Below are 13,232 nucleotides of genomic sequence, written 5' to 3' on the forward strand. Positions count from 1 at the left end.
GCTGTTACACTCTTCAATTACGATGTCACAGAGCTGAAGGATATTTGAAACCTCCACATTCTGCTTGAGGATGCACCAAAGATTTTCTATTGGGTTCAATCCGAGACATGCTTAGCCAGTCCATCACCTTTACCGTCAGTCGCTTCAGTAAAGCAGTGGTTGTCTTAGATGTGTGTTTTTGGTCATTGTTATGCTGGAACACTGCTCTGCAACGCAGTTTCTGAAGGGAAGGGATCATGGTCTGCTGCAGTATTTGGCAGTACATGTTTGAGTTCATGTTTACCTCAAGAAATGTTACTCTCCAATACCTGCAGCCCTCGTGCAGCCCCAGACAATGGAATTCCCACCACCACGCTTGATGGTAGCCATGACACACTTATCTTTGTACTCCTCACATGGTCGGCGCCACACATGCTTAAGACCATCACAAAATACATTTCGTCTCATCAGACGATAAGAAAGGGTTCCAGTAATATATGGGCTTTTTTGACATGTGTTCCGCAAACTGTTTGTGGGCTTTCTTATGTATTGCCTTCAGAAGAGGCTTTTTCGTGGGGTGACAGTCATGAACACCAATTTGAGGTGTTGCCCTATATAGAGATATACTTGAATATGGGAAGAAATGTGAGGGGGTACTCACTTTTGTGATACACTGTAGAAACATACACATTCCTAAATACACACACAGCAATCTTTCTCCCCCTTCACTCTCTCTCTTATAGAAATATATACTCTTGTAGAGAGAGAGAAAGAAAGAAAGAGAGAAAGAGAGAGGTTGTTGTGTGTGTATTTAGACATATTTATATATTTTTATGTATATGATTATTATGGATATGTATTCTCTCTTTCTCTACAAGAGAGAGAGAATACATATCTATAATAGTCATATGCAGAGAGAGAGAGAGAGAGAGACAGAGAGAAAGGGGGAAGAGAGTATAGTGTTACACATGCAGAGGCGTTGGCTGGGAAAAATTAAGAACTCAAGTCTACAATCCTCTTTTGAATCCTGCGTAAATATTTTAATCGATTCCTCCGAGCTGCTGCTACTGCTGCTGCTATTATTATTATTACCATTATTATTATCATTATTATTAAGCATAGTAATTATTTCATTTATACATCGTTGTAAACTTTTAAAATGTTCGAATAAGACAATCCTTATAGTAAAGTACTTGCGTCGAGGCAAAGATATTTGGGTTAAGATTTAGGGCGTGGTAAGTAATAGTGTCTATGCAAACGCGCAATGGAATTAAGGTACTATTTGTCTAGAATAAGATTATATGTACACAAAGTAATTATTAAAGCATTGTTTCATAAAGATAAGCACTTACTTAGCGTAAGCGAACATTTTGTACATAAAAATCGACCCTAGATTATGATAAATATAAATTAAATCTAGATATTTATTAAAGTTGAGTTTTTCCTCAGTCTGACTTTTATTCAATTATTTCTATTGACAAATTGATAAAAATTAACTGTTTTATATACTCAGTCATGGATATGCAACGATTACATGCAGGTTAACTAATTTGCATATTGCTTTAAATACGAGCGTTAATTAATTACTTATTCATTTCTTATGGTTTCTTATGAGGTGATTGCTTTCCTTTCACTGAACTCTATTTATGCATAGTTTCTACATTCTGTATAACTGCATAGAATTTAAGATGAAAACGTTCTAGCACACCGATATATATATATATACATATATATATATATTATATATATTACATATATATATATATATATATATATATATATATATCGGTATATATACATACAGGATGTCCCAAAAGAAGCTGAATTGATCAAATATAAAATGGAACAACAGAAGTAACAAATTAGTGAACAAAAGATTTTAGAGCATTTAGAACGATGTTAGCAAACGCATCAGAGGTCGTTAGACCACCGAGGAGCGTATATTTATCATAGAGTGTTACTTTTTTTTAATTGTTTTTTACACAGTGATCACCACTTATCAAGGCCCGGAAGCCACTCAGGGATTAGGGTTATTCTGAGCAGATTACGTTAGTGTGGAGATTTGATGAAGTGTTTAATTAGGGGGCGGTTCATTAGGAATTTGTTAACATTGGACTTGAAAACATCCAAGTTGTAGTCAGGAGGGAAGCAGGCAGACGGAACAGAGTTCCACAGGCGTGCAGTTCTAAGAAAGAAGCTTTGTTCATAGATTCCGCGTTTTGATTTAGGCACAGATATAGAGTGGGGGAAATTTTTCACAGTGAATTCAGCAAGACGGGTGTTTTTCGTGAAAGATTGGCGAGGGGGGACCAGGGATTGGAGTTCAGACGAGCATCTGCTATGAAAATAACGATAAAACACGGATAGGCTCGCAACTTCTCTTCTGTGTGAGAGAGGTTGCAGGGTAGAGAAAAGGGCATCCCCCACTAAACCATGAAGTCTATTTTGTACTCTGTCAAGGCATGATAGGCTGTTTTTGGCAGCTCCTGCCCAGATATGGCAACAGTATTCCATCCTTGGACGTAGTTTTGGTCGAATTCAAATTTCAAATCCGTCAGCTTCTTTGGAGAAATGCTATATATATATATATATATATATATATATATATATATATGGTTGTTTCATAAATTCCCAACGTTTTCTATTAAGAAAATCAAAGAATTTTATCAGCAAAAGTGAGTTCGTGTGGAACCCAAACTCCAACACCTTTAGTGTAAGTTTTTGTGGGACTCATCAACCGGAGGTGGTGTTAAATTGTCGACAAAATCATACTTCATCTTTCCATCCAGATCTCGGCATATCTGATGGACATCCTCCTTCAAGAGAAGCCCCTCTATCTTGATTGGTCTTCCGGAATGAGGAGCATCATTGAAGTCAAAATTACAGTGGCTGAATCTGGTAAACTAATCTCGAACAGTTCTCTCAGCTATAGCGTTTTCTCCATATACGGCACAAATATCCTTAGTCTCTTCACTCGCCTTTAAAAGGCGAAAAGAAGGAGGTTTTGAAAATGTGGTTTTTATCTATTTGACAATCTGTTTGATAGTTTGGAAAAACGAGAAAATATATGAGCAAAAAACGATGACCATTAATCTTGCAGAACAGAATAAGTGCTTTCCAATGATGTATAACACTGCCAAATATCAAAACATGTTTTAGAAGAAATATTTTTTATGAAATGGCAGGAACTTATGCAACAACCTGATATATGAATTGACATTGTCTGTGTGTGTCTCTCTCTAAAACTTTTCTCTGAATATTTGGTCTACAAAGTTGAAATTTGATATATAGCGTATTTGGACCCGTAGCACATTTTTGATTTGATTTTTAGCCGCCAAAATGCTGCTAAGAGGCCAGATAGAAAAAAAGAACATTGATCTTGGCCTAGCGTAAATCGACTGTTTTCTTTTACTGTACATGTGTTTGTTAAAAATTATAGGTTACACGACTTTTTTGTTTGTTTTAGTTTTGCATACGTATGGACTTTAATCATAGGCTACCGGATAAGACTGGAGAGATAAATCTTTTGGTTTCTGTTCTTGTTGATGGCAGACAAGTCATTATTTCACTTTTTAAATAATTACTATATATTAGGCACAATATAACAATCGATAGAGAATTTGCTCCATAATAATACTAAATTTGCATAGCTTAAAATATAATATTTAAGCGAATATTACGACTGGGCAACGCCGGGCTGCCCGCTAATGCCAAACCAGATGAGATTTATATACAAATGAAAGTGTAAATAAAAATGGACACTGAAGCATTCGTAGTATTTTATTACTAAGAGCAGACATCCGTACATCAATGCGTATTTCTATGTTTGTGTCGAGTACTTTCTTATGCGACATGACTTTTAAGCTACAGACGTCTTTAACTTCAACGAATAGGTAAGAAATTTTATTTTCTGATGCAAAGACAGTTCTAAAAGTTAAATTTAATTATTGTCCCACTAAACTTTTTTGCTAACTGATTAATCGAGAAACTAAAGAACACATGTAAGTACGCTTCTTTTGTTTACCTCTTCTGTACACCTTACCGTAATTCGTTCTGGACAAATGATATATATAACAAGGGGACGATTTAAATGGAAACAACGGACCCAGGGAGCATGTCTGCTATATGCGGCAATCTTATAGTGATGATGGCATATACAAAATGTGCTTTTCCAATTTGTCATGAGCCAGCACGGAAGTAGTAAGGCCCAGAAAAGCGACATGAGAATGCTTATGTAAGAGCGTAATCTGGTCTAACCGAAGGTAGCGAAACATACAATACACAAACATTTTATAAGAAAACTTTTTGTAAAATAATATTTAGTGGTTTACCTTTTTTGCACTCTTCTACTTTTCGTTCTCGACAAACTGCACAAGTCATCAATTATTCCATGCTGGTTTCTGTCTCTGATCTTAGAAACTCGGACATTAATGAGTGCTTTCTAAAACTTTCATCGTTCCATAATTAATATAAAAATTAAAGAATGAATTTAGTATGTTTCGAATATTTTGAAATTAGAATTGATTATTCGTCTTGTTTTGATTCTTGAAATACTGTTCTCATTTGGAGTATTTTTTCACAACTTTTCGGTCGATGAAACTTTCGACCTTTTTCAAGTGTATCTTGTAAACTTTGGAATCTTTCTGTCAAACTTTATAATCTTTCTGTCGAACGCTGAAATCTGTAAAACTCGGAAATCCCTTTGCCACACGCAGAAATCTTTCTGTCAAACTTGGAAATCTTTTTGTCAAACGCGGAACACTTTCTGTCAAACGCAGAACACTTTCTGTCAAACTCGGAAATTTCTGTCAAATGCGAAAATCTTTTCGTCAAACGCGGAAATCTTTCTGTTCGACTAGGAAATATTTCTGTAAAACGCGAAAATCTTTTTATCAAACGTGGAAATCTTTTTATCAAACGCGGAAATCTTTCTGTCAAACTCGGAAATCTCTGGTAAACTCGGAAATCTTTTTGTCAAACACGGAAATCTTTTTGTCAAACGCAGAAATCCTTTTGTCAAACGCGGAAATCTTTCTGCCAAACGCTGAAATCTTTCTGTTGAGCGGAGAAATCTTTCATTCGAACCAAAAAATCTTTCTTTCGAACCATGAAAATTTTCTGTCAGACTTGGGAATCTTTTTGTAGAAACGGGAATTTTTCTTTTTAACTTCATGGAAATTCAAGACTGTTTATCTAATGCATGAGGATAGCATGCTATATATTGGTCGATGGCGGTAGATGCCTTAAGTAATTCGCAATATAGATTTCGAGTGTTTCTCGCACTGAGGATTTAACCTTCAACTTCCAGGAAAATATAACTCACAATTAAATTTTATCAAGTACTTTATCGACTACGATACGAATTCTTGCACAAAAAACATTTAGCTAGTTATGGCTGAAGGAATGCGAGCATCGTCACCGCCTTTGATAAAATAAAAATTCTCTGTTGATCTTCGACAGAAAGATCCCCAAGTTCGACAAAGTACACATGAAAAAGGTCGGGGTTACATCGACCTAAACGTTATGAAGATAATACTAAAGATGAGAACTACAGTACGAATATCAGAATGTTAATTTAAAAGTATATGAAACAAAACTTCATTTGTCAAGTTTTCTCAAAAACGTCCTTCTTCTCATTGCTTTGTTGTCTTTCTAGGGCAAAAGAAAAAGAACGAAATTCGCGGGAAAAACCGAATTCATCGAGAAAGTCGGTGATCTATTGAAATAGGAGACAGGTGAATTTCTCAGACATGAATCAGTGAAAGAGGATATTTTGATTGTTTGGTAGTGAACAATGGTAAGCTTACATAATGCTCGTTTTTATTACGGCTTTCCCCGTTGGTTACATTACGCATAGCCGATGCGGGAGTGGAGCGCTGGGCGGACTTGGCACGAATTGTTACACGCTCAGCTAGTCTCTTTCGTGACTCACTCTTACGTACAATAATCACTTCTCTGTATAACGTGACGTATTAATTACAACGTAGATATGAGTTCGAAAACAAACAAAAACAAATGATCAACATGGCTACTATAAAGTCAATATTGGTGGCGTCGTGGTTACGGTACAAATTGTGTAGTCAGCGTGTAGGGTTTAATTTCTGCCGGGGTTACAGTATTTACTTCATTAATATCCTTAAGAAACTTAGGGAGATCTTTAATTTTTTGCTATGTGTTACAGACGAATTACATTGATAGATCGATCCTTACCAAATCTTCTCTCTTTACATCATCAACATTCTGATCCACATCTGGCATCAATTGAAACGAATGGCTCTCGTCTCCAGGAGGCCTCAAGTTTTGACAAGCTTATGGGCTTGACAATTACTCATGATCTTAAATGGAACACGTACATCAAATCTGATGCCAAGGCCGCTGGAAAAATGGTAGGATCTTTCTATCGATCCGGTAGATATCTCACTGCTGATGCAATTCTCTATCTATATAAGAGCCAGGTACGTCCAAGGATGGAGTACTGTTGCCACATCTAGACAGGAGCTGCTAGAAAAGACATGTCCTGCCTTGATAGAGTTCAAAATAGACTTCGTAGCCTCGTAGGATATGTCATTTTCTCTTCCCTGCTACCTCTATCTCACAGAAGAGATGTTGCGAGTTTGATTTATCGTTATTTTCATGGAAAGTGTTCGACTGAGCTTCAGTCTATGGTTCCCCCCTCGCCTAACTTTCACAAGAAACACTCGTCTAGCTGAAAACACTATCAATAAATCCCCCCACTCTTTATAGTTGCCTTAACCTAAACGTAGATTCCATGAACAAAGCTGCTTTCTTAGAACTGCATGCCTGTGGAATTGTCTTCCGTTTTCCTGCTTTCCGGCTTACTACAATATGGTTGTGTTCAAATCTAACACAAATAAGTTCTTGATGAGCCGTTCCATATAAGTTATCAAATTTACCGAATTTTTATTACTAATTATTACTATATTGTCCAATTTCTGCTGTACACTCTTTAACCCTTATCCTTGAGTGGCCTCTTGGCCTTGATAATGTGGTGATGCTTGTGTAAAAAAAATCACTGAATTAAAGTGACTTCTATTTAGATAGTCTAACTATTCGGAAAACACTCCATGCAGGTGCATAAGTTGCTGAAAGTATTTCCGACGACAAACGAATGTCCTGTAACAGAAATGATTGGTACATAATCCAGGCCAATTAATTATCATCTTTTAGTATTTACGAGGAGTTCTCACACTAGTCATTAGAATTGGTAACTCCTAAAATAGCAGGTGTTTTCCATGGAATCTGAATGAAAACATGACTCCTCAGATTACCAGTACTCTTCAACATTTTAGTAACCATTGCAAAATGTCTTTAACCATCGCAACATTTGCTTCCCATTGAATTCTCGGCGGCAACGACCATTGGTTCTTTATTGGATTCTCATGTAAAGGCCTTACCTAAATTCACATGAAGGTCCCGTTAATACTCGCCCTCATGATTATTTTATGGAGTTTAAGCCGAAGCTAGTACCAGCATTTTTTGGGACGAGGATAGGTTATAGAATTTCTTGCAGTTGCATTTGCAGTTTTTATTATTGTTATTACTGTATCATTATTATTATTATTATTATTGTAATTTTTGTTTTACTATGGTTTTAATTATTATGGTTATTATTGTCATTATTGTTACTATCATTGTAATTTTTGTTTTTATTGTTATCATTATTACTATTATTATTATTATTATTATTGCAATTTATATTTTAATCGTAATTATTATAGTTATTTTTATTAACATTATTTTATCATTATTGCAATTTTTCTTTTTATTATAATTATTATTTTTATTATTATTAATATCATTATTATTATTATCTTTGCATTTTTCGTAATCATTATTGTTATTATTATAAGCATCATTATTATTATCATTATTGTATTTTTATTGCAATTATTATTTTTATTTTATCATCATCATTATTATCATTTTTATTATCATTATTGTACTTGTTATTATTATTATCATCATCAGAATTATAATTATCATTATTCCAATTTTTGTTTTTATTGTAATTATTATTGGTATTATAATAATTATTATTATCATCATCATTATTATTATCATTATTGCAATTTTTGTTTTTTATTATAATTATTATTGTCATTATTATTATCATTATTACTATTTTCCTTATTTCATTTCATGTAATTATTATTATTATTATCATCATTAATATCATTATTGTAATTTTTTATTGTAATTATAATTGTTATTATTATCATTATTATTATCATCATCAACATTATACTTATCAATATTGCAATTTTTGTTTTTATTGTAATTTATTATTATTATTATTATTATTATTATCATTATAATTATTATTATTAATCATATACTAGCGAACACATTACAATTGAACATTCAGAAGGTGTACTTACTGCACGCTTTCATCGATTTTTAGTCTCAGTCATTACAGTTACATAAAACTATACACTGCATCAAACAATATGCGATTAAATGCACTATAATAAAATACATTAAAATGAAATGCTTTCACTGCAATAAAGCAAAACAAATTCTTCTGTGATTAGCATTTCTTTTGCATGTCATCGTTCCCAATAAATTATCAAATCCGAAGGAAAAACTGATTGGTGTATGGACGCTCACATAAAGAACTCTCATCAGGAAATCATGAAAGTTTTGGCCAGAACATTTTTATGAGTAATTTTTATGGTTTATGAATAGGGCTATGACAGGAGAGTATTCTTTTCATCATTTTGACTCTCGAGTATATATCAGTTAATATTATTTATGTTTTTAGGTAGAGTGATGTGGTTCTCAATTGATTAACTGTATCTGTGTCGGATATATACGCGAGATTCAAAACAATGATAAAAATATTCTCTTGTCATCGCCACAGTTATGAATACCTTTGCACCGTTCAAAACTTATCCCACATTTCATTGAATTCGATCTCATCTAACATCATGCTTTTGTAGTGAGTAAATTAATTCCATGTCGTATTATACACATTTTTACTGGAAAGATTTCCAAATTGCGTATGTAAAAACGATATTCTACACGGTAAATTCAACATTGAACTTACACATGCACAATATCAAAAGAATAGCAGAAAATACGAATGCTAACCTAACACCATCTTCGACCATCTATAGTTTGTCCGGACAACATAGCATGGGGAAACTTGGATTAACAATGCACCATAATAAAATATACAAAATAATATTGTATTTGAAGACGAAGTAAGAACTCCCGGCATAGCTACCTAAGAGTGCTTCATAAGAGGAAATACGCGTTTTTTTCAGTTAACGTTGCCTCTCGGCACATTACGAAGCTAGATACTCTAAAATAAAAAAAAAATGAATTCCTGCCCTGCAGTTTTGTAAAACCAAGGAACTACAAGAAAATATGCTATAGTTTAGTTAGCTTGTAAATTAACGAGAGGAAAATCAATGCGTTTCATTTTTGTAAGTAACACAGAGGAGAATTTCGAATATTCGAATATATATGCATCTCATATAGAGATAAATGCTTACCTTAGGAAGAGGACCCCTGATTTCTTAAACATTCGTTTGAAGTAAAATGACACAAAAAAATCGAAATCTTAATGATTGTAAAACTTTGTGGACTGTCTCGGTGTCCATGCTTGAATTTTATATATATATATATATATATAATATTTATTAGCTGGACGTCCTGCGGTGCCTGTAACACAATGTGCTTAAATATGATATTTTAATTCATGCAGATTTCGGATATATTATAGACTCAATCTCCTATTAATTATTGTATATTACAAGGAAAATTTTGCCCGCTGGACTAATTCGTAAAAACAATAAATAAATAAATAATAATGATAATGTCGTTCATCAAATTCCGTCTGTGTTTGTTTACAATATCACGTCAGCTGGTATTTGGACTTGACGATGAATGCTCTGGAAAAGTCACTTTTAATTAATTTTAGTTTAAAAATATGCAAACGAAGAAATGATTTGCGGCGATTTTAAATGTACCCCTTCTTTTATCGAAAATTGAACTCCATATGAAGAAAAACATTAAAATAAAATGATGAGGTACACACAGGTTTGAACAGGGGACCATTCGATGTGTAGCTGAATGCTTTACCACTCTGCCATATCTCCAGATAAAAAGGAATCTGTTTTTTTTTTGTTTTTGTTTTTTTTTAAGAAGAAATGATTTGCTGAAATTTTATCATTTCCGCTCTTGGTGTAACGTAAAATATTTCCCCGTAAAAATTATTTTTATCTATAAGAAAGAATAACTATTTTCAGGATTGGATTATGTCGATTTTTGATACTCATCAGATGAACTTCTGTACCTTCGACCGGGCAACACCGCCCCCCCATCAAATTCCGTCTGTGTTTGTTTACAATATCACGTCAGCTGGTATTTGGACTTGACGATGAATGCTCTGGAAAAGTCACTTTTAATTAATTTTAGTTTAAAAATATGCAAACGAAGAAATGATTTGCGGCGATTTTAAATGTACCCCTTCTTTTATCGAAAATTGAACTCCATATGAAGAAAAACATTAAAATAAAATGATGAGGTACACACAGGTTTGAACAGGGGACCATTCGATGTGTAGCTGAATGCTTTACCACTCTGCCATATCTCCAGATAAAAAGGAATCTGTTTTTTTTTTGTTTTTGTTTTTTTTTAAGAAGAAATGATTTGCTGAAATTTTATCATTTCCGCTCTTGGTGTAACGTAAAATATTTCCCCGTAAAAATTATTTTTATCTATAAGAAAGAATAACTATTTTCAGGATTGGATTATGTCGATTTTTGATACTCATCAGATGAACTTCTGTACCTTCGACCGGGCAACACCGCCCCCCCCCCCACCGTTGTCACAATTTATCATATTTAAGCGGATTTTACGACCGGGCAACGCTCCCACCCCGCTATTACAATTCTTTTTACAATCGGGCAACGCCGGGCCACTCCCCACTAGTTTTATATTAGTGTTGAGGGTGATGACGTAATTACAGGCATAAGTTACCATGTAATATTATTAACAAGGTAAGTAAATCAATTTTAATTAGCTATTAGAAACAGGTTTACATTTGCATAGGAAATTTATTATTGGTTTTGATCATAGTTCGCTAACACTTCACTCTGTAACATTGATGCGCGTTGTCACATAAAGGTTAAATCCTAAGTTGGATATTTCGAGCAGTATTAGTGCTCGTATTATTTAGATTCATCGGACTACTGTTCTCATCTTGAGTGTGATTTTTACAACGTTTCAGTTGATGTAACCGACCTTCTTCAGGTGTATCTTGTCGAACTCGGTAATATTTCTGTCGAACTCGGGAATTTCGAGCGGAACCCTTTATTTACTTTACGGGGGTAGCATTCTCTTGTTTCGGAAGCCATGACTGGATAGAGGTCCTAAGTAATTCGCAATTATATTTTGGGGAGTCGTGGCGCAGTGATTGAAGTACTTGGAAAATGAATTGTAAAAGGTGATATTCTTCTGAATGGTTGAAGGTTCAATCCTCAGTATGGGCAACCGAAAAAATACAATCGCGAATTAATTAGGACGTCGATGATAACTCTGCTTTTCTCAATTTTGTTTTAATTACTAACAAATGTTTCTGACAATGATATAAACATTGCTGTTTTTTTATTGAAATCTATCTATATGACACTTATCGTTCACTAGTTTAGACCTTGAAGTTGTATTTGTTTTTAGACCTCTACATCAAGTGACTTCCTGCGTTGTTTGGAGAACTTGCTATATAAAAAATTTGAAGTGCTTCCATTTACTGCACAGACAGAGCAGCTTTAAAAGCCTTGCATAGTACAAAAATGATGCAAAGGACTGCGTAAAAATGTGGCAACTGTCGAGTTTCCACGCACGCAAATGCTACGACCCATTAGGAAAATAACACGTCACAATGCATCCAACTCTACTTATGACGTGCAGTTAGATAACATGTTTTTTTTTGTCAACGGAACCGTTACAATTTATCCTAGTATGGATTGAAATAATTCCAACAATTGAATATTACAAACTTAGTAATGTCAGGTGAGCTTAAATCACTGCATGAGTTAATGTTTTAAAAGGTTTATTGATACTCGGCCAACTTTCAATTGCATTTTCTAGAAACAATACGCATGCCTTGTTAAAAGACAACTTTCGTTGTTTGATTCGGCTTCGTTATTTATGTTATGGTATATAAACCCCTTTAGAATTATTGGCTGCTGAATTGGGCTATTTTGTTAAATCTATTTATGCGTTGAGTTGTTCATGCCTCAAAATATTTATTCGTGGTGTTTGGTTTGGTTGTTTTACAGGAGAAGAAACATGACTGAATTTTGCTAATAGAACAGAAAATAAAATTATATCAATGTTTGATGCATTCGAAATAACAGAAACCGGTATCACCAGCCTTCATTATATCGTCAATAACAATGCTTTTTCTTCTTTAAAACGACTACATTTTCAGAATTCCATCGAGGTGCATATAATTTATTACCAATTTCAATTGTTATATTCTCCAGGTACTTTTGAAACAATATCAGTTAAATCATAAATTTCTAGGGAAACAAGTTTGTATAAAATAGACGTTAACATTAATTTAAACATCTATATAGCATTTAGACGTTATGCTGCTTCAGGGGTTTATCTGCTCGTGCCTAAATATAAGCATGTGTTTGGTTGACAAAAAGGAATGCGCATTTTATTTATTAGTTTATCTTATTATTGGAATCGTTTTAGATGAGTAATTTGTATATCTTTGTTATTTATTTGTTTGCGGATTGTTATCCTCATTTTCATAGTTGTTGTTACACGACGTTTCGGCCAACTGTTCCTCTAATCTTCGTCAGGGGGCTAACCGCGATGGGATGGAAATGCTGAGTCTCTGAACTGTATCCTCAGTAATTACTGCCTTCCATAGTTTTTGTTTAGTAGTTTTTATGATGTCAATAAACGAGTTAAAATCAATTTTGAAGAATAGTTTTACACTGGATACGACTTTCATTACACATTTAAAGAAATTAACATCACACAAAAACACATTCATCACGAAACTCTATAATATAAATCTTACTTGTCTGTTTAAATGTATGTATGTATGTCTGCCTAAAACGTACGACATAGGCGACGGATTTTCACGAGATCAGAATCGTTTGGAAGCTCGACCGTTCGGACGATAAATATCGAAGATTTGGCTAAAACATTAATTCTTTTACCCTCAAGTGGACACATTTCTACAAGGAGGGGTCACCTTTTTCGCC

The 13,232-nt window shown here is 34.0% G+C and overlaps 1 protein-coding gene across 2 annotated transcripts in view; it reads left to right on the forward strand.

The window, feature by feature from the left end:
* Nucleotides 1-11,927: 11,927 nt before the first annotated feature.
* The window catches only part of LOC145263394 (uncharacterized), an 8,422-nt gene continuing 7,117 nt past the window's right edge, over nucleotides 11,928-13,232 (forward strand). For both annotated transcript variants that reach the window (XM_080120397.1, XM_080120398.1), the window contains exon 1: nucleotides 11,928-12,018. Coding sequence is in view for 1 of the 2 variants with exons in the window: in XM_080120398.1 (XP_079976524.1) it covers nucleotides 12,012-12,018 (7 nt within the window). In the remaining variant the exon portion in view is untranslated. The remainder of the gene's footprint in view (nucleotides 12,019-13,232) is intronic.

The sequence above is a fragment of the Euprymna scolopes genome, chromosome 3 (assembly GCF_053919585.1).
Source record: "Euprymna scolopes isolate OS-2025 chromosome 3, ASM5391958v1, whole genome shotgun sequence".
Taxonomy (NCBI): Eukaryota; Metazoa; Mollusca; class Cephalopoda; order Sepiida; family Sepiolidae; genus Euprymna; species Euprymna scolopes.